We start from the raw sequence: 26670 nt of genomic DNA on the forward strand, positions 1-26670 counted from the left end.
TTGCCTCTTAGCACCTTTTCAAAACGCTTTGAGGTTTCACTTCGAAAGGCACCTTCTTGAGGAGCCCTTCTTGGCCACCCTAGGTTGGGCTCCTGTCAATGGCCTCCAGAAACGCCCCCCCCCCAGCCACCCCATGCTTCTTCCTCCATCTCCAGCCTCGCTTGAAGTTATTCTGTAATTGCTTGTATCATCCTGTGATTCAGGTCTGTCACCTCAACTTCACCACAAGCTCAGGGAAGGCAGGATGGTGTCCACTTTGTCTCCTGTACCTGGAACATATTAGGCTCTCAATAAATATGTATGGAATGATGAGCATCCCCAGACACATCACCACACCTCACCACATGCAGATGAGGTTGCAGGCTCCACAGCAGGGACTGAAGGAGCCCTAGCCCCGGGGCAGAGCCGGGCGTCCTGGGGCTCAGACACCAGGCTTCAGGAGGGAAGGAGGGAGCAGCGGCCGGCCGGAAGATAACAGAGGCCAGGCCGGGCCCTGAGGGGGCATAACAGGTATGGGAGATCTGAGAGACCTGGGCCCAAGAGCAGTTGGGTCAGGAATCCAGACATCCAGGTTTCCAGCCCTGCCTGGGGCTGCTTAAACAACAGCCCCCCCACCTTCCCGCCTACCACACACACAGCCTAGGGGTCACCCACACACAAACACACAGAGCCTAGTCTGGTGAGAGAGGCTGGTGGAGCTGAGCGGAGAGGCGGGGCCAGGGGCGGGGCAGACAGGTAGGTGCCCTTTCCTGGAGCTGCCACTCCGGAAGGAAGGTCGGTGCGTACTCACGGCGATCTGGAGACCGGTCCTCACTGCCCGGCTGCAGAGACCCCAGCATTTCCCTTGCGCTCGCTTCCTACCTTGGAAGCCAGCCTTGGACACCTGCTTCTCCTACCTTCCGTGATCCCGACACCTGGAGCTTGCCTTTGACCCCCTACCTCTTGCCTTTGAGGTCCCTTCCCTTGGGTGCCCAGGGCACCTGGTCCTGGGCCATGGCCCAGAAGTCGGGCCTGGGGCCAAGGTGGCTGGAGGCTGTGGCCACTGTGCTTTTGCTTGGATTATTCCGGAATGGGATAGGTGAGTGTGGGCGTGAGCGGAGAGCATGGGGCAGGCGAGGGTGGGAAGGGGAGGAGGGGAGTGCCCTGGGGCCAAGGGTATAACCCTTTCCGGGGGTACGTCCCTTATTCTGGGCTCAAGAACCCCCGTTTTCAGTGTTGCTGGCTCTTGGCCTGTCTCCTCAGCTTTGGTCTCCTGGGGCTGGGGTGGGGGGTGGGGAAGCCTCCAGGAGAAGCAGCAGATTGGGGGGTGGGGGACCTGGGGGCTGAATTCTAGAGGGTTCCCTGCTTACCCCTCCCTCTTTCTCTGTCCCTCCAGGAGCCGTTGGAGCCGAAGGTGAGGCTCATCTGGGAGGAATGGGGGAGGGGAAGGTGAGGGGTGGGGCCAGGGGTTCAAATTTCCATGGAGCATTGGAGCACCTGACCCTCTCTGCAAAGCTGTTGCGTCCACTCCCGTTGTCTTATTTAGGTCCCTGGTAGCACTTGCGGCGGGGACGATAGCCTCAGTCTTTAAGACAGTGAGGGACAGCTAAGTGACTTGCCCAACGGCACACAGCCAGTGAGTGCAGCACTGGGATTTGAAGTCAGGTTTGAGCCCAAAGGTGGGTTGTTTTGAGGGGAACAAACCAAGGGTCAGTCTCTTTGGCAGTCCCTGCTTCACCATGTACCGGCTATGTCTCACGCAGCCAGTCCCTTCACCTCTAAAATGAAGTTGAAGGAATTCCCTGGCGGTCCAGTGGTTAGGACGCTGTGGTTTCACCGTCAAGGGCCCGGTTTGATCCCTGGTTGGGGAACTAGGATCCACAGACCATGCAGTGCAGGCCAAAATCAAATGAAGTCAATTCTGTCTACCTCCTGGGGCTGCTTGAGGAGTCAGGAAGGTAAAGGAAGTGAAAGCCCCTTCAGGGCCTGGCATTGTTTGAACTGTTGGTCTCTAAATGGTAGCTATTGTCCTTTTTACGAGGAGAGGGGGAGGAGCCTGACTGGGTGGTTTTCCCTGCACCTGAGAAGGTGACTTTGCGAAGGGCATTTGGGTCCTGCTCCAAACAGTGGCCTTCACAGGGGTGGGGCTGTCCTGGAAATGAAATGAGACGCTCACACCCTGGGATCCAGGCTGTTCTGTTCATTTGTTCAACACATCCACGACTTCATTTGTGTGCCCAGCCCTGTGCCCAGCACTGGGGATGTGTGAGTCTGCCCTCGTCTCTGCCCCTAGGGAACGCCCAAGTTGGTTGGTTGAAGTAGACAGAATGCGAACAGCCCTGTCCGGGAAGCATAGACCCTGGGAGCTCTGAGGCATCACCTGTCTCAGCCAGCAGGGTGACGGCAGACCAGAGGGGCTGGTGTTTGAACCACCTCTATAGGCAAATAGAAGTTTTTGTTGTTGTTGTATTCAGTTGCTAAGTTTTGTCCAACTCGTTACAACCCCATGGACTGCAGCACACCCAGCTCCTCTATCTACTGTCTCCCAGAATTGGCTCAAATTCACATCCATTGAGTCGGTGATACTGTCTAACCATCTCATCCTCTGCTGCCCCCTTCTCCTTTTGCCTTCAGTCTTTCCCAGCGTCAGGGTCTTTTCCAGTGAGTCAGCTTTTCCCATCAGGAGGCCAAAGTATCACCATTTCACATTTCAAATAGAAGTGGGGACAAGGAAGACTGCCCTAGGTGGAGTGATCTGGGTAAACAAAGGTCTAGAGGTCTAGTGTGTGGCCCGAAGTGACAGTGAGTGTCCAGACAGGTGGCTGGAGTGGATGGCAGCACCATGAGAGGTCTGGAATCTCTCTTAAGGGCAGAATGGAGCCAGGGAAAGATTTAAGCAGGTTGTGAACTGGCCAGATAGGTAAGATCAGATGGAAGGCAGGAAGCCGCGAGAGGACAGAAGCTGGGTGAGACCTTTAGCAAGCCACTGGGTCGAGGACAGCAGGTACTGGTGAGCTGGGGGATGGGGACAAAGCCTGGCTGGCTTCTGTGAACTCAGCCCTGAAGCTCCAAACCAGACTTCCTGGGCTGTGTCGGGTGAGGAAGTGGTCTGGTGGCTCCAGAGGCCCTGACCCTCCCATTCCTCTCCCGGCAGCCTCTTGTGGTGTGGTCCCTCAGGGACGTATCACAGGTGGTAACACTGCAGCTCGCGGCCAGTGGCCCTGGCAGGTCAGCATCAACCACCACGGCACCCACGTGTGTGGCGGCTCTCTCGTGTCCGATCAGTGGGTGCTGTCAGCTGCTCACTGCTTCCCAAGGTACCCATGGGGTGGGGGGCAGGGTGGGGAAGTGGGGTGGGGGTCAAGATTCAAGGATCAGTGTAAGTCAAAGACTGGGGGTTCTTGGGTTGGATCTAGGGGTTATCAATAAAGCCTGTTAAGGACCTGTCAGGAATGAAGGCCAGAGGCCACAGGTCACAGGTCAAGGGATAAACCGAGAATGCAGAGTGGGACCCAAAAGGTCAGCTGCTCTGCCTTCACCCCTCTGCCTGCAGTGACAACAAGATAGAAGAATACGAGGTCAAGCTGGGCACCCACCAGCTGGACTACTACAGCAGTGAAACCCAGGTCCGCGGGGTGGCCCAGGTCATTTCCCACGAGAAATATTCCCACGAGGGCTCCATGGGGGACATCGCACTCCTCCAGCTCAGCAGCTCCGTCACTTTCTCCCGCTACATCCGGCCCATCTGCCTCCCCGCAGCCAACGCCTCCTTCCCCAATGGCCTCCAGTGCATTGTCACTGGCTGGGGCCATGTGGCCCCCTCAGGTGAGGGATGGGGCTAACGTCTAGAGACACAGAGGGGAGCTGACTCAGGCTAGGAGACCCTGGGTAAGCATCTTTCGCCCCCCACAGTGAGCCTCCCGAACCCCCGGCCACTGCAGCAACTTGACGTACCGCTGATCAGTCGTGAGACCTGTAACTGCCTGTACAATATCAATGCCAAGCCCGGGGAGCCCCACCTAATTGACCAGGACATGCTGTGTGCTGGCTACGTGAATGGGAGCAAGGACGCCTGCCAGGTAAATGCAGGGAGTCCGGGTGAACGGGGGAAGACAGGTGTGTCTTGGGAGATGAGGGCTTGAGGGGGCTTGGCCTGGATGGTTGGAGGCCTGGGGTCCCGTCCTAACAGCCGTTGTGTGGATTTTCTTCTCAGGGTGACTCTGGGGGCCCACTTTCCTGCCCAGTGGCAGGCCGCTGGTACCTGGCAGGCATCGTAAGCTGGGGTGATGCCTGTGGGGCCCCTAACAGGCCCGGTGTTTATACCCTGACCTCCGTTTATGCCTCCTGGATTCACTACAAAGTGGCGGAGCTCCAGCCTCAGGTGGTGCCCCAAATGGAGGAGTCCCAGCCCGATGGCCACCTCTGCAGCCACTACAAGGGTTTCAACTCTGCCCCAGCACAGGGCTTGGCGGGACCCATCCTTCTGCTGCCACTTGGCCTGACCCTGGGCCTCCTCTGCCTGCTGCATGACGACTGAGCTACTCATGCCTGGGAGCTACTTTGCTTCCAAGACCTCCACATCACACCCAAGGACGGATGCTGATCCCATACTAGGCCCCACCGGGGACACTCTGGGCCCCGGGCCTGACTTGAGTCACTCCCTCCTCCCAGGACCCTGTGGGACTTCAAGGCACCATCCTGAACTCTGAGCCCACTCTTCTGGATCGTTCTTTGGGACGGTAACCTCCACTGCAGGAGTTTATTGCCTGTGGTACTGGCTAGAACCTCTGGTCACTTCCATCTGCTGTTCACAAGCCTATCTGCTGGGCTCCTATGGAGCCCCTAAGGACCCTCTGCTATGAAAATGGGCTCCCCACCCATTTCTAGAAGACTGGCCAACTGACGGCTACTGAACAAGGACTGGCTCAGCACCTCACCTGCTCTGTCTGATGAGCCCCATCACTTCACCCTCTTCCTGTCTTCTGGGCCAGAGCTGCCTCTGAAGTTTGTCAGTCACTTAGTCGTGTCCGACTCTTTGCGGCTCCATTGACTGTAGCCCGTCAGGTTCCTCTGTCCATGGGATTCCCCAGGTAAGAACACAGGAGTGAGTGGCCATTTCCCTTCTCCAGGGGATCTTCCTGACCAGGAATCAAACCCTGATCTCCTGCACTGCAGGTGGATTCTTTACCATCTGAGCCACCAGGGAAGCCTGGGGCTGCCTCTGGGCAGCAGGTTTTCAAGGACAAAAAAGGCCCCAATCTTGCCTCATTGGCTGCCGTGCCCCGCCTTGAGCCCTGACTCCTGGACTCCGGAGGACTGAGCCCCCACCGGAACTGGGCTCCAACAAGCACCTGGGGTGGGGGGTCAGAAGGAGTAAAATATTCTGAGCACAACCGGCTGTGTGTGTGTGTGTGTGAAACATGAAATGAATGAAGCCCATCAGCCCTGGGACACCGGCAGCACTTACTTTATTTAAAAAAGTGATGAAACAGGTCTGTACATATTTACAGGCTGGGAGGCAAGGAGGCACGGGTTCAGGAGCAGAGGCACAGGCCACTCACTTCTTGGAGAGTTTGACCTGCTTGTGCTTGGGGGGTGCCCACTTGAGGCAGACAGAGTCCACTGTGGGGACAAAAGACGGATGAGAGGCAGGATGGCCCCCCCACACCCCCCTCCCCGGTCACCCTGGCTGCTCTGCCCTGGACCCAGGCCAGGTTTCACCAGATGGGAACACGGGTAGACTGATTCCTGGGGTGGGGGGGGAGGGAAGCCCAGGAATGAGTGGCCTGCCGCAGGCTTGGTTCTGGGAGCTGGTCAGACTGGTTTGGGATCAGGTGACAGCAAAAAGGAGGCCTTGGCTCCTGGAGGTCCTTACACCTATCCCCCATGGCTCACACACACACACCCCTAGGGCAGCCCCTTTACCCACCTGTGATGGGTGGTTTCTTATACTGAGCGCTTTTGAGGTGTTCTTCCACGAGCTTGGGTGTGACACAGATCACGTGCTGGCCCTTCCAGTACTTGACCATGTTGAGGGACTGGAGGGTGCTGATGATGTCATTCTGAGTGATGCTCGTCATCTGGCTGCACAAACAGATTAGAGCAAATGCTGGAGAGAGGTCGACTTGAGGGGTTTGGCTGGGAGGGGCCAAGGAGAGGGGATCACGGGCAGTCGGAGGAGAGTCCTTCCCTTTGGGAGGACTTACCTAAGGTCCTTGATGGACAGGGTGCCCCGGAAGTCTCGCAAGATCTCCAGCAAGACCCAGGACCAGTAGCTGCGGTAACTAAGCTTGCCCAAGTCAGACAGTGGCTTCTCAGGGGAGCCGACCGTGCTCTCCAGCTTCGAGAGCTCATAGCCTGGTGGTGGTGGAAACGAGGAAACTGAGGACCCACCCTGCCCCGGCACCCCTCATCATCGTCGCCCTTCCTGCAGGAACCACTCACTGAAAGCAATGAGGAACTTCCCGTAGCCACGGCGCTGGTAGGGGGGCAGCGTCAGGATGCAGGCCACGTTGTTCCCATCTGGGGACTCCTTCTCCTGCGGGGGTGGGTGGTCAGGGTCTCTGGGGAGACTCAGCCCCTACTCGGGTTCATCCACCCCCCGCCCCCTCAACCTGGGCTTCCCAGCACCTTTGAGAAGTAGCCGACAATGTGGGCCCCCTGCCTGTCCACTTCGGTCAAGATGTAAAAGACGAACGGCTCCACATCAAAGTACAGCGTCTTATGGTCCAGGAAGAGCTTGGCCAGCAGACACAGGTTCTGACAGTAAATCTGAAAGGTAGGGGGTGGGTGGAAGCAGGCTCAGCGGGCAGGCAGAACGCCCCCACCTAGCTCCATCAAGGTCTGGGCAGGTGCTGTCACCCTGCCTGTTGCAAGTGCCAGGCTCCGGAGAGTAGCCAGTGCCAGCCCGGTGAGAAGTGGGATCTTCACCAGAATGGCCGTGTTTAGCACTGCAAGGAGTCTTAGAGTCACTTTCTGATGGACAGGGAAATGGAAAATCAGATAGGTACGAGCACTCAAGGAGGTCACAGCAGAGCCGGGCTAATCATGGCTACTGCTGCTGAGCGCTCAAGAGGAGTTTGATCTTTAGAGACACAGACTCTTCTATTTCAGCTCAGGAAACAGGCTCAGAGGAGACAGTGGCTCACCCAAGGTCCCCTGGCTGGTGAGCGCCAGGGCGGAACTCAAGCTGGTGTGTGAGTTCTGTCTGCTCAGAGCCGTGCCCTCAGACCTAGCACATGGTGAAGGGTGAACCGGGGGGTTGGTAAATGTCTGCAGATGAGCAACCCTTGAGCCTGACTCCACAGCCCAAGCTATCTACCCCCTCAGCCGTGCCAGGCCAGAGACCAATGTCAGGAGGGCAAGTGGGACCTTGAGGCTGGCTGCATGGCAGACATCAAGGACACCTTTTACCACCACTCTCATTTGACCCAACAGTTGTGTGAGCCCAGAACTGCTGACCCATTTTGCTTAGGAGGAAACTGAGGATCTGTAAGGGTGAGGGACTGCCTGAGGCCTCAACGCTGGACAAGGTGGAGCTGGAAAGAACATCCACGTCTCTGCTCTGTCTCTTTCTGCCCTCCAACCCCACCCCCGACCCCAATGATATTCAGGAAGGCAGAGCAGGGGGCTCACGTGAGGCTATTTAGCAAGCTATTCATCACAAGGCTGGCAAAAGCCCATGTTTACTAAGGCCCTGCTCAATTCCAAGAACTGGGCTAAGGACTTTACTTTGCTGTTTCATTTATTCCATTAACAAGTCTTGTAGGTAAATATTAGCATGACTCCTGTCTTAAAGAGGAGAAGACAAGAACAGAAGACCTTAAGTAACTTGTCCAAGGTCAGCAAGGAAGTGACAGGGCGATTTGAAGCCCGGAGCCACTCAGAAGCCAGCCCCCTGCATCTTACACTCCGCTGTCCTTGCACAAGAATTGGGGACCCTCGGTGAGACCCTCCTAGACTGACCAGGCAAAGGCCAAGTTGTCCATGACAGCAAAGCAGGCCCCAGAGACCATATACTGCCCCACTGAAGTCCTTCAGGAACAAGGAACTTGGCATCAGAGCCACAGAGCTCTCGGGCAGGAAACCTCACACAGAGCAGTTCCCATCCAGGAAAAACAAACACCATTTCTTCAGGCAGAAAGAGAAAGCAGGTTTGAACAATACCCTGAGGCTGGACAATCTCCACTCTGGGTTCCAGAAGCACCTGAGCCTAAGCCACCCCCAGCTACCCTCTTAGAAGCCAAATCCCTCAGGGACAGAAGGGAAACCCAGAAGCTGAGGGTGGCACCATAGGGAGCTTACTTTGCACAGAACACGGCTGGGTGCCAGGCTGAGCACAAGCCCACAGGCCTCTTCTCACGCTAAGGCTGGCCTCTGCCCTTTATCGATGGTGAGGATCATCAGCAAGTGCCTAGCGCGTCCCCCATTTCCATGGTAACTCTGCCCAAGGGCTCACCTTGTGGTCTTTGCCATCCACTTCATACACAGAGATGTTGCTCTTGCGGTAGATCTCCTTTCCCGGGGGTTGCCGCCACTGGCACTGGCCCTGGGTGGTGGGGGGAGAGGGAGGAGGCACAGATGTGGAGTCCCGAGGTTCCCTGCTGGGCGCCCCATCCCACCCTGGGTGGCTTACAGCAGGCCTAAGCTTCTCTCCACTTCCCCAGTTGGAGACTCTGGGGCTCCACCCTTTACCTGTAACAGGTAAACCACCCAACCATCTGAGGAGACGAGTCCTGTTTTACAGATGGAGAAACTGAGGCACAGTAACAGGCCAGGTAACTGGCATGAACATCACACAGCAGGATAATTACAAGTCCAGCTCAGCCTGGCGCTGGAGGGCCAGCACCCATGACAAGGTTGTTTCCTAAACCACACACATTTGCCTAAGAATTCACCCTGTGGGAAACACACCACCACGCCAGCCCGGTGGCTCCTGTGTATGGCCAAGCATTCCAACCGTCCAGGTGTCGTGATCCCATGGCTCGGGGCTGTGCTGACTTCCTCTTTTGCACAGAAAAACCTGGCACTGGACTGGCCTTGATAAATATGTGGTGAGGGCCAGGGACCCCAGAAGGTCCCCATTCCACATAAAAGGAACCTGACATCTGGGGAGGCTCCAGCCAAGGCATAGTCAGGCCTGGAAGCCAGGTCTCTCCACCTGGGCCAGCTTTTCCTTGGCTCTACAGCTCTGGACCCGTCTCTCCTGCCCCAGGCCGCTGTCTCAGATGGCCCTCAGCCTCGACACTCACCCTCTGTGCGCACCAGACCCAGCCCAGCCTCACCAAGTGGAAGCGGTAGCTCTTCTCGTATTTCATATACTTGAGACAATACTCGCAGAGCCAGAGCTTGGGCTGTTTCCCATAGTCTTCAGGGAATGGGGAGAAGTACCAGGCGTCGATTTCGTAGTTCCCAATGTGAATCTTGTCCACGTACTTCACCTTGGTGATCTGTGGGCGAGGTGGGAGTGGAGGGAAGGAGGGCTTGGTCGGGGCAAGAGAAGCAACAGGGAAGGGGCACCTCCACTTAGGACCCCTCCCCCTACTTACTGCCTCATGTTCCTTCTCCAAGGCTGCTGTTGTGGGATCCATCTCTGCATAGGTCTGAGTGAGAAAGAGCAGTGGACGGAGGTGAATTGAAGGGGTCAGGACACCCCTTCTGTTTTCCAGACCTCATCCCTTAAACTACAATAATAATTCGAGATCAAGCAAGCTTATTTTACCTGGTTTTGAAGCTGGCTGGTCCAAGTTCCTCTCCCATGTGCCCACCCACCCATACATCCCAGAGCCCCTCGATGCTCAAGTCTGGACTGTTTGCCTGATGAACAGGGCTAGGATCAGAAGGCCTGGCTCCACTCCTTAGGTTGCTAAGAGCTCTGGTGTTTACAATTGGATCAATCCAGTTCTGCCATAGTTGTTGGGAGACAGAGGAAATAATAGGTCTGGTCTTCTGCGCCCATATCAGGAACCCGTAGGGACACCCCAATGTGCCTGGACCTCTTTCCTGCAAATGGGACTACTCCCAGAGGCCCCTCCCACAGGCACAGTGAGCCCTAGGTATCCAGAAAGGAAGTTGGCCTTTCCTCCTGCAAACCTGTTCATCCTCCTGGGTTCCTCAACTCACTGGGAAGCATCACCCTTGGGCCAACTGCTCCAGACCAATAATGAGCCTGCTCACAAGGCTCCTCCTCCTCTCTCAGCCTGGCATTCAAATAATGGCCACATCCTGTCAGCTTTACCTCTTTGTCATCTCTGGAATTGGTTCCTTCTGCCCCACCCCGAATAGCCACTGCTACCATGTCAGGTCTGGACAGCTGCTGACAAGGCCTCTGGGGATTGCCAGCCCTCTGTCTCAGCTCAACTCTGCTCTGCTGTCAACACTCCTGTTTCTGGTCTTCATGCCTTTGTGCATGCAGTTCCTCCCAGCCTCCATGTCCTTCCCTCTTCTACAGCTGCCAGAAATGCTTACTCAGCCCGGTACCGAGCACGAGCCAGGCGAGTGCCTGACGAGGCAGAGCTTGGCGAGCGATCACGTGTCATTGTTTTTACTGTGCTCTTTCTGTCTCTGAAGACCCAGCACCCTTCCCAACCCCATCCAGGAGGCCTGACTGGATTCTTCTGAGCCAGAATACATTCCTTTCCAGTCAGGAATGCCTTGCTCAACAACAGTACCCACCGTCTCCCCTGATTTGGTTTCCCTATTTTCCAAGTCTTTGGAAGGCAGGGCTATAACTCATGTGGCAATCACAGCCTGCCCAGGTTCTAGGCCAGAGGCTGCAGAGGAAACCAAGGCCAGCCTGACAAGTGACCCAGGAAGGCCTGTGACCCACACCAGAGAAGACGGCAGCTTTGCCCTGTGGTTCCAAAGGGAGACAGGGGCCAGTGTCTTACCCAGAACCCTTTCCACCAAGCACTTCGCCGGATGGCCTCATTTAACCCTTTGGCAATGTGGAGACACAATGTTCTTACTTCTACTTTACAGAGAAGTAAACAGGGAGAAGTGAGATCATTCACCCTTGGGGACTAGCCAGCTGCCATTTATTCCAAGTACCAAGTGCTCACATCACAGGCATTACTCAGCACGAGTCTGAGATGAGAGTGCTCACTATTCACACCGCACAGAAGAAACTGAGGCATGGAGAAGTGGGCTCACAGAACCGGGACCCAGCAGAGTGGGGCATGGGCCTCCAGTCTGTCCAACACCAAAGCTAAACCCCTGCAAAGATAAGGGAAGGGAGCTTTTCCTCCTCATGTGCCTCTTTAAAACACATCTCCCAATTCACAAATCAGTCCTCCTCTGCAAATGGGTTAAAGAACTACAAAAACACTACTTTTCATAAATGCTGTAATTTATTTAGAATTAAACATTAATGAGGCCCTGGAGAACCTTGCTGATCGTTAACTCACTGATTATTCATTCTTTGAGTAACTTGCTGGTTATTCATTCTTTGACCACCACTGGTCCACGGTCATCCACCATGCTGACTGCCAGCTTAGAAGGACATCTTTGAGACTTAATTTACCAGGGCAACCTGGCTGGGGAACTGAGCAAACCTTAGACCATGCTGTAGGATAAAGTAGCCACTAGCCACAAGCAGCTACTTAAATTTAAATTCATTACATTCAAAATAAAATTCAGCTCTCAGTACATTTCAAGTACTCAATAGCCACACGTGGATAGTGGCTACTGTATCAGACAACACAGACACAGCACATTTCCATTTCCATCACAGGATGTTCAGTAGGACAGTGCTGCCTTAGATGGTGCTTTAGAGATATCTTTCAGGTTTTCTTCTCATCACATGGCTTGTGGAATCTTAGTTCCCCGACCAGGGGCTGAATCTGGGCCATGGCAGTGAAGACGCCGAGTCCTAACCACTGGACCACCAGGAATCCCTGGTGAGAGATCTTTCTAATTCAAAGCATTTAACAAAAAAATTTTTTTTTTTAAATGACAGCACTGTTAACCAGTTGGCAGTCTGTGTATACACACATGTATATTTGTATGTGAAATAAGAGCTTCTCAACTTACCTTTATTAAAGGACAATATACTCTGATAGTTTGTACCTTGTCTTCTTCCATTTTTTAAATTTAAATGACCACAACCCACTGAACTCATCTGGCAATCTACTAATAGCTGTGTCCCACAGCGTGCAAACCATTGCTGCAAAACCCACAATGAGTGCTCAGCATGCAAGTGCACTGGGTGAAAATAACGAAAACCTGGGTGCCTCAAGAGCTCCATAAAGTCTCCTCTCATCTGCACGCTCCATTTCACAGATCCAGAAACTGAGGCTCAGAGCAGGAGAAAAGAAACCCCCCAGGGGCAGGCTGGCTTCAAGAAAAGAACCCAAACTTTGTTTCTATTTTTTTAGCCCAGAGGCATGGGTGATCTTAGTTCCCCAACCAGGGACTGAACTCACACCCCCTGCACTGGAACGACAGAGTCTTAACCACTGGACCACTAGAAAAGTCCCCAAACCCAAGGTTTGGAAATAAATGACAGGAGTTTCTAGGATATTTCCAAGTCAAGGCTAAGGGCTTGTGCCCCAAAGTAGAACAATCCAGTTGGCAAATCTAATTCCTGACTGGGTTCCTAAAACTACCTGCACCTCCCTTATAAACCGGGGATATAAAGCTTACCTCACAGAGTTGCTGTGAAATTTAAATGAGATCATGCTCTAGAATACTTAGCCTAATACTGTGGCTCACAAGCCAATAAATGTGCCATTATTACTCTAATTTCAATCCACCCTTTTATATACTAGCTGTGTGACCTTGGGCAAGTTACTTAACCTCTCTGAGTCTGCTTCCTGCTTTCCTCAAAAAGAATTAATTAGCTCTGTGGCATTAAGTTGTTACAGAGGACCTGATGAGCTTATTCAGGCACAGCACTCAGCACACAGGTTGGCAATTGCAAGTACCCCCAAATCACTCATTCTCTTCCTTCCCTTGGAACTTTCAGGTCCGTTTGTCAATGTGGCACAGCCAAAAGGGGCATAAAAGCTGCAAGAGGCCTGAGTTCCAGTCCCAGCTGTGTCAGTTCCTTGCCACAAGACTACGGCCAAGTTCTCACCCTCTCTTAGCCTCAGTCTTCTCATCTGTGAAGAATACCTGGGAGGAGGTAGATAGTCCCCCATATACTGCAGGAGCTTAAGCAATGGGAGCTGCTGTGGGTGTGGCACCAGGACCCAAGAAGTCCAGAGAGGATGCTGAGCCTCCTGGGGCCCCTGGGAAGGGGAGGGACCTGGGGAAGGGGCGGGCCCAGGAGAAGGGGAGGGACCCGGGGAAGGAGAGGGCACTGGGGAAGGGAAGGGATCTGGACCTTCTGCACGTGGTTGATCTCATCATGCTTGCGTTTTTGGTTGCGAGTGATCTTGCGCTCCGGCTGCTCCGCCAACTCGCTCAGGTACTTCTCTGAGTTCTTCTGCACAGCATCTTTCACTGTTTTGGTCAGCGCCAGCCGGTTCTTGTCGACCCATTCATCCAATCGCCGGTTAACTGTGAGGATGGGTCATGAGGGAGCTGCCCTTTCACATTCTCCCCCAACCCCGCACCCCGACCTGAATACCCTAAGTCACTCACAGCCCACGTAGTGTACATAGAATTCCTCTCGGCCTTCTTGATCGTTCACTCGAGACTGGATCACTTCAGCAGAATCTGTGAAGGAAAAAGGATAGGATCACCGAGAAAGAAAACGGGAATGGAACAAGTGACAATGAGGAGTAGGTTGCCAGTTTCTGAGGCCAGATTCCGAAGCTACCCTCATCTGCTCACCTCTGCCACTCCCTTCAATCACTGTCCTGAGGTGGGCCAGATTGGGGCTCTTATTCTTATACGAGAGACAAGGAAACTGAGGCTTACCTACGCTCACCTATTTGAAAAGTAATAAACACTAATATTTAACCGAATTCAAGTCTGGCTCCAAATTCAAGGTCTGTATTACTATACTCAGTCGTTCATTTGTTCAGAAGCCACGAGAGCTAGTTGTGGACTCACACAGCCCCACTTCCTAGCTGTATTTAACTGAACAAGTTATTTTGGCTTTCTGAGCCTCAGTACTTTCATCTGTAAATAAGGATAACAGCGCCCCCCTCAAATGGTGATAAGCTTTCGGTACAGCACCAAATAGCAGACCATTCAACAAATGAGTAAGGCAACCACTGTAAGTCTGGCCCTGAGCTGGGTTGCTGCTGGGTACAGAAGATACACTGATGAATCATGAGCGGTCCTGCCCTCCAGAAGTTCACATTTTGATAGAAGACAGACAATGACAATACAATGATACATATACCGTAGCTCAGGTATGAAGAAAATGTTGCAGGAATATACAGAAGGGAACGACTCACTCTGCCTGAAGGGAGTCAAGAATGACATCACAGGGGATATGAAGCTAAAAGGATGAGTGGGGCTAGCCAGCGGTAAAAGGCTTATGGTCTTAAGAGCGTGGTCTGGTCTGTCAATGGCCTTTGCTAGGGGTGCTAAAAAACAGCAAAGTGACAAAAATGAAGGCCATTCTAAGGTATTTGGGGGTTACTCTGGAAATGATGCAAAAAAATAGAAGGGAAGGGAAGCTCGTTTTTGTGTTCCGGGAGGTCCTCTTCGCTGGCGGCTGTAGGGGATGGATAGAATGGGAAGTTACAGACACAAGGGAGACCAGTGAGGAAGCAGGTTAACAAAAAAAGGGAATGAAGCCTAACACTGGGCAAGAAAGTGGAATGGGAGCTCTAAAACATAGAAGGAAGAATTTGGCTAAAGCCCAGCCGGTGGGGATTGTAGGCGGCGCCGGGGCAAGTCCCAAAGACCGAATTCTAACCCCCTTAGGCCCCGCCCCCTGGCCTGGGCCCCGCCCTCACGCCAGGTGCTATCGGGCCGCCGGCACAGGTATGTTTCTCCGATCTCCACGGTGACTTCCGGCTCGCCGCGCGCCGGGGTCGGCGGAGAGATGCGGCCTGGGGACGGAGCGGTCCCCTCGACCGCCGCATTCTCCCCGGGTCCGGGCTCGCCCTCCCCCGCGACCCCTGAAGTCGCCGCCGCAACGGCCGCAGCTGCTCCCTGTGCCGCCATCGCTGTAGTGGAAGTGACGCCAGAATATAGCGCCGCATAGCGCCTTTAGATCCGGGTCAGCGACGCAGGGCGGAGTCCGCAGCAAGCTGGAGGGCGGGGCCTGTGACGTGGCAGGAGCTCGTTGGCTAGTGTGACTGGCTCCGCAGCGCCGGGCCAGATTGACGTTGACTGTGCTGGTTACCCTGGAGTTGTTTTCCGTTTGGAATTATGGCTGCACCCTAGAGTTAAAAGAGAGGAGAAAGGCTTTCCTGATGTGATGTCTCAGCTCTGTCTTTTGGTGCCTGAGACTTCTGGTGCCTGAGGAAGCCAAGATGTGCCAGTTATCGGGCGGCTCTGCCCCCAGTTTGCCGGGGCGGAGCTAGAGCAGCCTCTCTGGACGCCTGGCTTTAAGGCGATGAGCCTGGGGTTAACACCCATCCCATGCACTTCCACCAGCCAAATACTGGTCTCCCGTTTTTAAAGACTGAAGAAACTGCGCTCCTTGTTCAGGATGGGAAAAGGAGATCGGATTGGGGAAACAGGTCCAATAAATCACTCGCACAGAATCAAGCCTTTGTAAAGAAATGACCAAGTTCCCTAAACAGAAACTAGCCAAAGGCCCTGGACATAATGGAGAGCATCTTGGGCTTAATGAGTGAGGAATCCTGGGTTCTGACCCTACACTGGGAGTGTCCATTCCCAGAATGTCGTTAAATGTTACACTGTATAAGCCATATAACCATAAAGATTGAACCATATATTCATCTCTTACGTATTTATAAAACAAGTGCGTGTTGCACAATGCCATACAGAGTCGGTGCTCAATAAACATTCCCTTTGGCCACTCTGAGTCATACCTGACTTGTAATTTGGCTATTGGGCTTAGAAACAATTCTAAGAGGAGTGGAATGCTCAAGGCCTAAGGATGAGGTTATAGATCACGAAACATCTAAGTACCTGTGAGCAATGGCAGTGGGAAGAGCTGGTAACTTGTCTTTGGGGAAGTAAAGGAGTTTGGAGGGAGTGGTAAATGCCCTGTCTGGCAGCATATGAAACAGAAGAAATAAGTCAGGCAAGAAAAAAATTTAAAATTAACACTGTAGTACTTGTTCCTTCTCCACCCACCCCTAGAACTATGTTGATGATTCACACAGTTCCCACAGAATCATTTTTTGTTGCTTCCTTATGCTCATGATTACCTTTGATGTGCTTTCAGAAGCCAGCACCAGAAGCTTGTTTGTTGAAAAGTCTCTCAAGTTAATGGAACTGTTTTGCTTTGAAAGAGCTGAAAATGGAAGTTCTCAGTCTGGGAGTTTTAAGTACCTGCCCAATCAAATATGGACAATAAACAAATGATCATCCAGCAGAGGAGTCCATCAATGGCTGTGCCGCTTACCTCTCTTGCCTGGCCTCTTGCCCTTCCCTTTCCTGCCTCCCCTACTCCCTTCTGGAAGCACTTTCTCAACAAATCACTTGGATACAAATCTTTTTAAGATGTGCTTCTAAGGAATCCAGGGCTTCCCTGGTGGCTCAGCTGGTAAAGAATCCACCTGCAATGCAGGAGACATGGGTTCGATCCCTGGGTTGGAAAGATCCCCTGAAGAAGGGAAAGGCTACCCACTCCAGTATTCTGGCCTGGAGAATTCCATGGACTACACAGTCCATGAGGTTGCAAAGAGTTGGACACGACTGAACAACTCACTCTAGGGAATCCAACCTCCCTTCCTAGCTTCAAACCCTTCCATGGATCCCTGCTACCTCCAGGATAAAACTCACACTTCTTGGGCTGCAATTTCAAGGTCTTTCACCCTGACTACCACCTACCTCTCCAGCCTCCCCCTCCTCCTCCCCCAGCACTGCAACAGCAAGATTTTCAGCCTTGCAAATCACTAGGGTTTCCCACCACTAGAAACAATTTCTGTCTCCTCTCAGTCCCCCACTTCCATCACCAGTCTCACCAAGCAGGCTTTAGGCCTTCTTCCTTCCTGGCAAGATGGGTGGGAGGGGGGTCACCACCACCTGCTCCCTGGAGCTCTTTGCCCTCCCTACCCGGGCCCCACTGTCCTCTGGCCTGCCAGGGCACAATCCTGTGTGTTCTCAGTAGCAGGCACAGCTGGCAGACAGTATTTTTAACCTTCCTTACTCAGGTTTAGGAATCAGGTGGCTCGGAAGAGTGCCCAGTCGGGTCACCTTCACCTCTATAACCTGTGACTGCTGGGAAGAATCCGAATTGAGGCCTGAAGCTGGGCCAACCTGGGCCTTTCATATTATCTGGGAGGCAGAAACATTAGGGAAATGAAATGAATGAGAGGTCTTTGCACAAACTGCCCGACTCATCCCCACTCCCGTTAAATTTACTGTGCAGGAGACCCAGGGCCAGTTCTATTCCTGGTCTGCCAGGCAGTGAAGATGGTTAAGAGACCAGGACATGAACTAGTTAAACCCAGGATCCAGGGGACCTGAAAAAGGGCAGAAACAAAGGCTCATCTGCCCTCCCCACACACGGGGCCTGAGAGGGCATTCAAAATGTGAACTTTAATAACAAACAGCAGGTCAAAGTGGGATTCCCCAGGAACGAGAATGATGGAGCTGGTGCGGGAGACCTCGAGGGTCCCCACTTCCTCCCCTCTAAGGCCTGGAGGCAGGGAAGCAGTGGACCCTATGGAAGAGGGCCAGTGCCTGGCTCCATGTAAGTCCACCTGTTTGGGGCCCTAAGACCCAAGATGCAGCAGTGTGGAGCAGGGTGGTACCCTGCCGGGTCCAGGAGGTCCTGGCAGGGAGTATGGCCCAGCCTGGGCAGGCCAGTCGGCCTAGGGCTGCGAGGTCAGATGCGGAAGCTTTCTTCCCGGCCATCGATGTGACGGAGCCGCAGGTAGACATCTGTGCCAATGCCCTGCAGTGACTGCAGCCGAAGGGAACCACCGAGGTACTCTGCGTAGGCCCGCGACGTGGGCAGCCCGAAGCCAAAGCTGGGGGTGGGCAGGGGGACAGGACACGGGCTTCAGAGGCTTGAGTTTCCTGGGCCCCCCCACCCCTCCGTTCTGGCCAGATGGGGCCTCACCCGTGCATGGGTCCCGACTGGCCAGCACTGTGCATGTCCAGGTGGCCGAAGAGGGGGCTGATCCGGGGGTCTTGGGTGCTGGCCTCAGCTGTAGTGAAGTGGTAGTCCATCACCCGATCCAGGTCTTTGTGAGCAATTCCCCCGCCCCGGTCTGAAATCCTGGCGGGATGACAGTAACGGGGGTTTGGCTCAGCTTTGGTGAGGGTTCACTACCTCCCAAGCAGACAGTGAGTGCTAAGGCAGCCTTTCTGTCCCTTCCACCCACCCAAACATGGAATGTGGTCACCCAGACTCTTGGGCCTTGCTTTTTGTAAGCTACTTTTCTCCATCCTCGCTTCTGCCACTGACTCCTTAAACCTTCTCACAGGACTTGACATTGATTCTCCGCCCAGCACCGTATTTCTGACTCTTTCCCTGCTCTGGGCCCCTCAGTTTCTGACAAAGACAGGCCCCTGGGGCCTGCAGTTGGCCCCAAATCCACTCATGTCCAGCCAATGGCAATCTCAGCACCAGAGGAAATACTAAGTCTCACTAAGCGTGAGGTCATTCAGCAGATCAGGAACAGTGCCCAGAAACCCGCATCCATACCACCCAACTCGCACCCAAGGCAAACCTGATGACGAGATCGATATCATTGTTGGCGATGGTGATGATGACATCTGGGACATTGTAGGGAGTGTCGAGGTGACTCTCCATTGTGGCTCTGTGCAAGGGGCCAAATACCAGTAGGTGGTGGTACCCCCGCCTCACCTCAGTTCCCATCTGCCCCCTTCCAATACATCCAGCGGCCCACCTCATGGCGTTCTTGAGCAGCTCAGGTAGGATGTAGTCCAGTGGCATCGGGATGAAGGGGAAACGGGCAGCCACGTGTCCATTGATGCGGACTCGGGGTGCATTGCCATACTTGTGCTCACACAGGCGTCTGTGGATAGGAGCAAGTGTTCAGACTCCAACCAGTGGGTCTCAACTGGAGCTGATTCTGTCCCCACCCTCCTAAGGACATTTTGCAATTACTAGAAACATTTTTGTTTGCCACAACTGGGTCGCATTACTGGCATCAAGTGAGTAGAAGCCAGGGATCCTTCTGAACATCCTCACAAGCACAGGCCAACCCCTTACAGAAAAGAAAGATCTGGCCCAAAACATGAATAGTACCACAGCTGAAAAATCCTGCCCTGGACCACATCCTGGGCAAGTGCTCAGACCCAGACCTTCTCTGCCTGATGATGTCCACTTCCTTAACCATTCTAGCCTCACCTGGCAAAGTCCACCCACTTTTCAATAATCTTCTTCGGTGACAGGCGAGTGCAGATGATGCCAACAAAGTCGGGCTGGTAGGAGAAAGAAGGTCAGGACCAGAGATCACCTCTATCCACACCTTGGGCAACAAAAGCTTGTAAAGTCTAGACTACAGAAGCAGCCCCAGGGCTCTCCCCAGGCCCGCAGACCAGGTCCCCAGTCCAAGGGGGCTCCTGGCTCAGTTCCCTCTGGTCCACTTGACATTCTTAGGTCCCGGCGCCCCACCTTGTCCTCATGTAGCGCCAGATGATGGGTGGCCAACATACGGATCCCAAGCCTTGAAGTCAACGTCTTGTCTAAGAAGTAGCGGACGAGCTTCTCATCCTATAAAGAGCAGGACCTCAGAAACCCTGTACCTTTCCCCGGCCCCCCACCAGGTTTGGGCTCCCATTGCGCTGCCCTGACCTCTATGTGCTTCCGGCTCTCACGCAGGCCTTCTGCTAAGAGGGTCACCACATCCTTATGGTCATCCAACAGCTGTCGCACCAGTTGGCAGTATTGGGCCTCATCCGCCTGGTCCTTGATCTGCAAGCCACAGAGTCGTGAGCGTGGATGGTCCAGCCCTGACCTCTCAGCCCCACACCCTGCCCTGGCCCAGCCCTCACCGGAGGGAAGTCTGTCAGCTTCTGGAAGGCACGGATGTACAGCTCGTGCTGCAAGAAAGAGGTGTGGGAATTCACAAGGATGCTCTGGGCACAGGTAGAGAACAGTCAGCCACGACCACCTATGCGGACTGCCATCCACCCCAGTTCATTGGGTTCCGACCCCATCATGGTCTTTCAACTCTCCATTAAAGCTTGGGGCTGAGCCCTCTAGGACTCAGAAAACTTTAGGCAGGTAGGTCTCTACCACTCTGGTTCCCTCTCCCCATCTGCCCCATGGGTGGTGGGCACACTGATTTAAGGTCCTCTCTATGCCCCCTTGAGGCCACCTTACCACGTGCAGTATGGTGGGGTTGCAGCCAATGATGAAAGGAAGGCTGCGGAAGCCCTTGATGCGGTGAGCGATTCTCACTGGCAACTCCTGCTGCAAGTAGCGGGCACTTTTCTAGAAGAAAGAGAAGAGGGAAGTTAAGGCCAGGGGCTGGGGGCCTGGGTCAGAGCTCCAGGGCCCAAGAGCAAAACAAGAGGCAGGAATCTTACCAGAAGGTGACTGCCATCCTGAGAGCGGCCTGAATAGAGCATCATGGTTGGAGTGAGACGGACTGAGGGCTGGAGGGGCAGAGGGCCTTTGAGCATAGTACCTCTAACACCCTGCCCCCGGCCATATTAGCTTCACCCCTTCCCTGGACCCCCACTCCAGCTCCAGACCCAGGCCTCACCACCCTAGCTGCACACCTTCTCCGCTGCCACGTCAATGGCTGACTGGTTGTAAAAGGAGGTGACGGTCTTAGAGCGCTCCCGTGCCATCTCCACGTGGTGGGTATCAGTGGCTGATGTGGAGCGGGGCCGGAGCGAGAGTGCGGGTCCCAAGAGAGGCCGGAGGGGTGGCCCGCCCCGGGGTCCGCTACCCAGCACCGAAGCCAGTATCATCGTTCTGTTCCTTTGAACTGGGCTGGGTGGCCACTTGGGCTGAAAACCCGATAGACGGAGGCGACCCCAAAACTGGGCAAGGGTGTGGGTGGGCAGGGGCTCTTCTGTGACTTCAGGGGTGAGCGCCGGTTGAGGATGCTGACCAGCTCAGCCTCCGGGGAGCAGCTCCCATCTACCAAGGAGGGGAAAGGGGGAGTTGTACGGATCTGAATCCAGAGGTGCCATCTCTCTAGGTGAGCACAGGTATATTCAGATTTGACTATCTCTGCCCAACCCCTTCAACCACCTCCCCAAAGACACACACACAGGGAAAGCCTGGATCACCTTGCTTTCTGGAGTTACTATTCTTCAATCTAAGGCTCTATCTGGTAGCTTGGAGGGGAGGGGATACTTAGACCAGTCCAGCCCGGAAACCTTGCCCCTGATCTCTCGGATCCGCTGCACCCTCGTTCAGGGGGCGGGGCTGACCCCTAATCCGGCGCCTTCAGACCCCGGCCGGGGTCTGGCCTGCATACGTGTGGCACGAAGAATTGTGCACCGAGGGTCGGCTGCGTGGAAGCAGCGGCTCGGGAGCCCCAGTCTGGGTCCCTCCCTCCGCAGCGTCACTTGGTTCGGCCCGGATCTCCCCCATATGGTAGATGCTGGCCCCACCCCCACCCCCGCCCTCCACGCGCGCTCCAACGATCCAGCGCAAAGGCGGAGGCTGTGGTCGAGTGATGCGAAGCCTTAGTGGACATGGTCTGCGAGGGTCGCTCCCCTTACCGCTGGGCCAGAGCCAGGGCCGGGGTCCGAGCGGAACAGCCCAACAGTCGACGGGGCCGGGCGAGCCTAGCCGCCTGCGCCCTCAGCCGCCGTGACGTCGCGTGGGCTATGGGCTCCCGGTGCCTCCTGGGAGTTGTAGTTTGGAGCAGAGGACTCGCACCCACGCGCCCAGCCCATAGCGGTTATGTCCCGCTCCTAGACCCCCCAGATAACCCCAGAGTTACCTGGTCTCTCTGGGAAGCAGGCCCTCGGGAAAGAAATGGGACAGGGCGAGAATACCCTGAGATGCAACGTGCACAGACCACACGCTATCTGGATTCCCCCTCTGAGGTCTGGTCCTTCTCCTCAGGGTCTTGACTCATTTGTGGAAAACCAGAGTGCCTGGTTCAAAACCCAGCTCAGTCACTCACAATCTGGGGCAAGTTACTCAAACTAATCAATACTTCAATTCCTGTCTTGGTAAAATGAGGTTTTATTAACGTTGGGGTTGTGTGGTTACATGAATTGATACATGTAAAGCACCTAGAATAGTTCTGGGCATGGAATTAACACTGTATTAACTATTGTTATTAATATTATTAATATCAGCAACAAACACTGATTAGGTGACATTTCTGTGCTAGGAGAGATTTGGTCTTGAATTAATGGACCTTTCTCGACCCTGTAAAGGAAGACAGACAATTGATGGACAGAAGATAGACAGTTGATACACATGCAGTGTGAGTAGGACTCAGCCATGCCTGGAAGCTGGAATGGGAAGGGCATATCATGACAGAGAAGAGCCTGGAGCCATGTGGAGTCTGGGAGGAGAGGGGATGAATGAGGTGACCAGATCTGTATTTGTCCTGAGAAGAGAAGTTGCTCAGTCGTCTCCAACTCTTTGCGACCCCATGGACTGTAGCCCGCCAGGTTCCTCTGTCTATGGGATTCTCCAGGCAAGAATACTGGAATGGGTTGCCATTTCCTTCTCCAGGGGGTCTTCTTGACCCAGAGATCAAACCCGGGTCCACCGCACTGCAGGCAGACTCCCATCTGAGCCACCAGGGAACGGCTAGAAGTCATTGAGGGATTTTAATGGAATAGATCTGCGCCTTAGAACCCTTCGGCTACAGTGATTAGGATGTGAGACCAAATGCAGAGAGATTAATGAAAAGACAGGTTTTTTTCCAAGCAGGAGATGATGGGAGAGAGACTTTTCAGTGTTTGTGTGTACTTGAACTGACTGGATTCTAAATATTTTAAAATTTTAAAGAAGCAAGTAAAGTGGGAGATGTCTCTGCAGCTATCTTTTTTTTTTTTTCCTTTTCGACCTACCGCTTGTGGAATCTTGGTTCCGGGACCAAGGATTAAACCTGGGCCCTCTGCAGTGAAAGCTGGACCCTTTACCACCAGCTGGCCTGCCTGAGGAACTAGCTGGAAAGTCTGCACAGATCATGAGGAAGGGGCTCCCTGAGTCTCTGGATTTCCTCTTCGACCCTCATCCCCACACCATTCCCACTCTCTTTTCCCGCATCCTGGCGCTATCCTGGAGTGAAGCCGGAGGAGGCTGGAGGCAGGCAGGGCTTGAGCCAGCGGAAGAAGGGAGAGGGGAGGATGCTCCCGGTGGGAGGCCGGCGTGCCCATAGAGGCAAAGAAGTGCTTGCAGTGTGCCAGAGCTCTGCGCTCACGTGGCCGCGGCGAGGCCGGGAATGAGGGAGACGGCTGCAGTCACAGAGGCTGCAGACATCCGGGAAGGGCCTCACCTCGTTTGACCCTGCACGCTGGCCCAGAGCCCGGCTGGGACTCGCTGCTGCCTCCCGGCGGTGGAGGTTGGACATGCACCACCACGAGTGCCACCGCCAGTCAGGCCCTTGTTTAAGAGATTAACATGTGTTTCTTTCATCTTCATAACAGTACCTCTGAGCTAAGTACTATTAATATCCTCATTTTTCACAGGACGGGATAGAGGCCCAGAAAGATTATATGGGAGATTTCCCTGATGGTCAGTGGTTAAGACTACTTGCTCCAGATGCATGGGGCCCAGGTTCAATCCCTGGTCAGAGAAAGAGATCCCGCATGCCAGCAAGGAAGATTCCACCGTGCCCCAACTAAGACCCGGTGCAGCCAAATAAAATTTTTTTAAAGAGATTAAATGACTTGTCCCCTCCTTCCTCTCTGTCCTTACCTCACATTACACTGGCCCACCTATTTCCCCCTAAACACACTTAGGCACATTCAGGAGCTGTTTCCTCTGTTTAGAACACCCTTCCCCTCCACATAGCTTACTCCCTCATCTCCTCTAAGCTTTTGCCCAAATGTCAGCTGAACGAAGCCCAACTTGATAATCCAATTTAAAATTGCAATCGCCCCCATTCCACTCTGGTTAGTATGGCTTCCCGGGTGGGGCTAGTGGTAAAGAGCCTGCCTGCCAATGCAGGAGACCTAAGAGACGTGGGATTGATCTCTGGGTTGAGAAGATCGCCTACAGAAGGAAATGACAACCCACTCCAGTATCCTTGCCTGGAAAATCCCATGGACAAAGGAGCCTGGAGGACTACAGTCTATAAGGTCCCACAGAGTCGGACACGACTAAGCAACTTAGCAGCAGTAGCAGCCATTCCCCTCACTGCTTTACTCATTTATTTATTTGACCGGACTTCAAGGCTTTTGGGCTCTTAGTTCTGGGACCAGGGACTGAACCCTGACCCCCTTCAGTGAAAAATGCTGAGTTCTAACCACTGGACTGCCTGGGAATTTCTTCTGCTCTACTCTTTATTGCAGCCATAGCATTTATCACCAACAACATATTATATGAATTTCTTATATTCATTACTCATTTTTTTCCCCTAAAATGTAAGACCAATGTATGAATATTTATCTGCTATACTGATTTATCTTGTGCCTCTAACACAGTCTCTGGCATGTAACAGGTGCTCAATAAACATTTGTTAAATCAATGAAAGAAATACTGGGCTTTCTTCTCTGAGTTGTTGAAAGGCAGAGTGACAAAGCTACATCTTTATTTCTTATTTTTATTTTTAAAGGATCACTTTGATTGTTGCATGGAGAATGTATGTTGGGGTGAGGGACAAATATGTCTGAGAGACCAGAGAGAAGGCTACTGCATTTATCTAGGTAGGAGCTGATGATGGTTGGGTCAAGGTAGTGGTCTGCATAAATCACCGGGAGTGAGAGAGACGTCCAGGAGGAGTGGTTTGGGTGGATTGGGGCGGGGGGGCAAGGTTAAAATGGGAAACCCCAGAGAAGAGCCAGATTTGGAGAAGGTCAGTTTGCTCTTTGTAAACCATTCAGATTTTATTTATCTTTTTAAACTAATTTTTATTGGAGTATAATTGCTTTACAATGTTGTTAGTTTCTACTATACAGCAAAGTAAATCAGCAATATGTATACATACATCTCCTTTTTTGGGGATTTCCTTCCCATTTAGGTCACCATAGAGCACTGAATAGAATTCTCTGAACTATACAGTAGGTTCTCATGAATTCTCTATGTTATGTGCATGAGTGTTCAGTCATGTCCAACTCTTTGTGACCCCATGGTCTGCAGCCCGTCAGTCATCTGTCCGTGGGATTTCCCAGGCAAGAATACTGGAGAGGGTTGCCATTTCCTCCTCCAGTGGATCTTCCCAACCCAGGTATCAAACTCGGATCTCCCATGTCTCCTGCATTGAGGGGGATTCTTTACCACTGAGCCACCTGGGACTCTATATTATACACAGTATCAGTAGTGTGGGGCTTCCCTTGTGGCTCAGTTGGTAAAGAATCTATCTGCAATGCAGGAGACCTGGGTTCGATCTCTGGATCAGGAAGACCCCCTGGAGAAGGAAATGGCAACCCACTCCAGTATTCTTGCCTGGAGAATTCCATGGACAGAGGAGCTGGGCAGGCTACAGTCCATGGGATCTCAAAGAGTCGGACACGACTGTGTGACTAACTTTCACTTTTTCATCAGTACTGTATATAGTCAATCCCCAAGTCCCAATTCAACCCACCACACCCGCTTTCCCCTCTTGGTGTTCATATGCTTATTCTCTATATCTGTGTCTCTATTTCTGTTTTGGGGGGGGGGGGTTGTTGGAATTTTTTGAGCTATGCTAAGTCTTCATGATGGCACATGGGCTTTTTGTTACACTGACTTCTCCTGTTGCAGGGTTTGGGCTCTTCATTTGAGGCATTAGGGCTTAGTTGCCCCATGGCATGTGGAATCTTAGTTCCCTGACTAGGGATCAACCTGGGTCCCCTACCTTGGAAGACAGATTCTTAAACTCTAAACCACTATATCTGTTATGCAAATAAGATCATCTATACCATTTTCTAGTTTCCACACATATACATTAATAAATGATAATGTTTTACTCTTTCTGACTTACTTCACTCTGTGAGAGTCTCTAGATCCATCCATGTCCCCACAAATGACCCAATATAATTTCTTTTTATAGCTGAGTAACATAGGAGCTCAGTTTTGAGTGTGTTGCACTGCATCGGATTGACCTGTGAGAATATCCGGATGGTGAGGTCCTAGAAGTGTTTCTACTATGGGGTTTGGAGCCCAGGAGCAAGATCTGGGCTCAGACAGAGCTCAGAAGCTGTAATCTGTATGGAGTAAGAGACAACGTGGGTGGGAAAAAAGTTGCCTCATGTGGCAGTTTGTATTTCCCAAAGATGCTGCACCCCACACGCCCACGTGAATTAATTATATATTTATTTATGGCTGCACTGGGTCTTCACTGCTGTGCTCGGGCTTCCTCTAGTTGAGGTGAGCAGAGGCTACTCTTTGTTTCAGTGTTCTGGCTTCTCACTGCTGTGGCTTCTCTTGTTGCAGAGTGTGGGCTCTAGGGTGTGTGGGCTTCAGTAGTTGCAGCACGTGGGTTCTAGAGTTCAGGCTTAGTAGTTGTGGTGCCTGGCTTAGTTGCTCCACGGTATGTAGAATCTTCCCAGACCAGGGGTCAAACCTGTGTCCCTGGCATTGGCAGGTGGATTCCCATCTACTGC

The 26670-nt window shown here is 53.1% G+C and overlaps 3 protein-coding genes across 4 annotated transcripts; 1 reads left to right on the forward strand and 2 right to left on the reverse strand.

Annotated features, from left to right (window-relative positions):
• Positions 1-734: 734 nt before the first annotated feature.
• PRSS8 (serine protease 8) lies at positions 735-5372 on the forward strand. 2 transcript variants are annotated; one of them, XM_088833322.1, is made up of 6 exons: positions 735-1078; positions 1376-1392; positions 3130-3296; positions 3533-3804; positions 3892-4058; positions 4193-5372. In XM_088833322.1, exons 1-6 carry the CDS (start codon positions 994-996, stop codon positions 4514-4516), a joined length of 1032 nt encoding a protein of 343 aa, XP_088689448.1. In that variant the 5' UTR covers positions 735-993; the 3' UTR covers positions 4517-5372. The 2 variants fall into 2 exon arrangements, with proteins under 2 accessions (XP_088689448.1, XP_088689449.1); XM_088833323.1 differs by having other exon boundaries at positions 736-1078; positions 1376-1393; positions 3134-3296.
• A 58-nt stretch (positions 5373-5430) lies between these two features.
• Positions 5431-16852, reverse strand: KAT8 (lysine acetyltransferase 8). Its single transcript, XM_055409917.2, has 12 exons — positions 16224-16852; positions 14835-15263; positions 13564-13638; positions 13304-13479; positions 9528-9581; positions 9264-9428; positions 8438-8527; positions 6610-6750; positions 6424-6517; positions 6186-6336; positions 5909-6063; positions 5431-5601 (listed from the first exon to the last, which is right to left on the reverse strand). The coding sequence occupies exons 2-12, from the start codon at positions 15043-15045 to the stop codon at positions 5537-5539; spliced, it is 1377 nt and encodes a 458-aa protein (XP_055265892.1). The 5' UTR covers positions 15046-15263; positions 16224-16852; the 3' UTR covers positions 5431-5536.
• An 850-nt stretch (positions 16853-17702) lies between these two features.
• On the reverse strand, positions 17703-21785 carry BCKDK (branched chain keto acid dehydrogenase kinase). The gene is made up of 12 exons (XM_055409918.2): positions 21679-21785; positions 20722-21088; positions 20527-20595; positions 20321-20431; positions 19990-20037; positions 19790-19909; positions 19610-19708; positions 19343-19416; positions 18879-19007; positions 18699-18788; positions 18086-18244; positions 17703-17993 (listed from the first exon to the last, which is right to left on the reverse strand). Exons 2-12 carry the CDS (start codon positions 20914-20916, stop codon positions 17849-17851), a joined length of 1239 nt encoding a protein of 412 aa, XP_055265893.2. The 5' UTR covers positions 20917-21088; positions 21679-21785; the 3' UTR covers positions 17703-17848.
• Positions 21786-26670: the final 4885 nt, after the last annotated feature.

This window comes from Moschus berezovskii, chromosome 27 (assembly GCF_049115385.1).
Source record: "Moschus berezovskii isolate FMDL1 chromosome 27, NW_MosBer_1.0, whole genome shotgun sequence".
NCBI classification, from domain to species: domain Eukaryota; kingdom Metazoa; phylum Chordata; class Mammalia; order Artiodactyla; family Moschidae; genus Moschus; species Moschus berezovskii.

Excerpts from the sequence above, each read along its gene's own strand:
- BCKDK (XM_055409918.2), bottom strand. The coding sequence starts at position 20,916 with ATGATACTGGCTTCGGTGCTGGGTAGCGGACCCCGGGGCGGGCCACCC. Across the intron at positions 19,417-19,609 it reads TGGCGCTACATGAGGACAAG|CCCGACTTTGTTGGCATCAT; the intron begins GTGGGGCGCCGG and ends TTCTCCTACCAG. Across the intron at positions 17,994-18,085 it reads CAGTCGGGACCCATGCACGG|CTTTGGCTTCGGGCTGCCCA; the intron begins GTGAGGCCCCAT and ends GCCCACCCCCAG.
- KAT8 (XM_055409917.2), bottom strand. The coding sequence starts at position 15,045 with ATGGCGGCACAGGGAGCAGCTGCGGCCGTTGCGGCGGCGACTTCAGGG. Across the intron at positions 9,582-13,303 it reads AGATCAACCACGTGCAGAAG|ACCTATGCAGAGATGGATCC; the intron begins GTCCAGATCCCT and ends TTTCTCACTCAG. Across the intron at positions 6,337-6,423 it reads GAAGTTCCTCATTGCTTTCA|GCTATGAGCTCTCGAAGCTG; the intron begins GTGAGTGGTTCC and ends CACCACCACCAG.
- PRSS8 (XM_088833322.1), top strand. The coding sequence starts at position 994 with ATGGCCCAGAAGTCGGGCCTGGGGCCAAGGTGGCTGGAGGCTGTGGCC. Across the intron at positions 3,297-3,532 it reads GCTGCTCACTGCTTCCCAAG|TGACAACAAGATAGAAGAAT; the intron begins GTACCCATGGGG and ends CTCTGCCTGCAG. Across the intron at positions 4,059-4,192 it reads GGAGCAAGGACGCCTGCCAG|GGTGACTCTGGGGGCCCACT; the intron begins GTAAATGCAGGG and ends TTTTCTTCTCAG.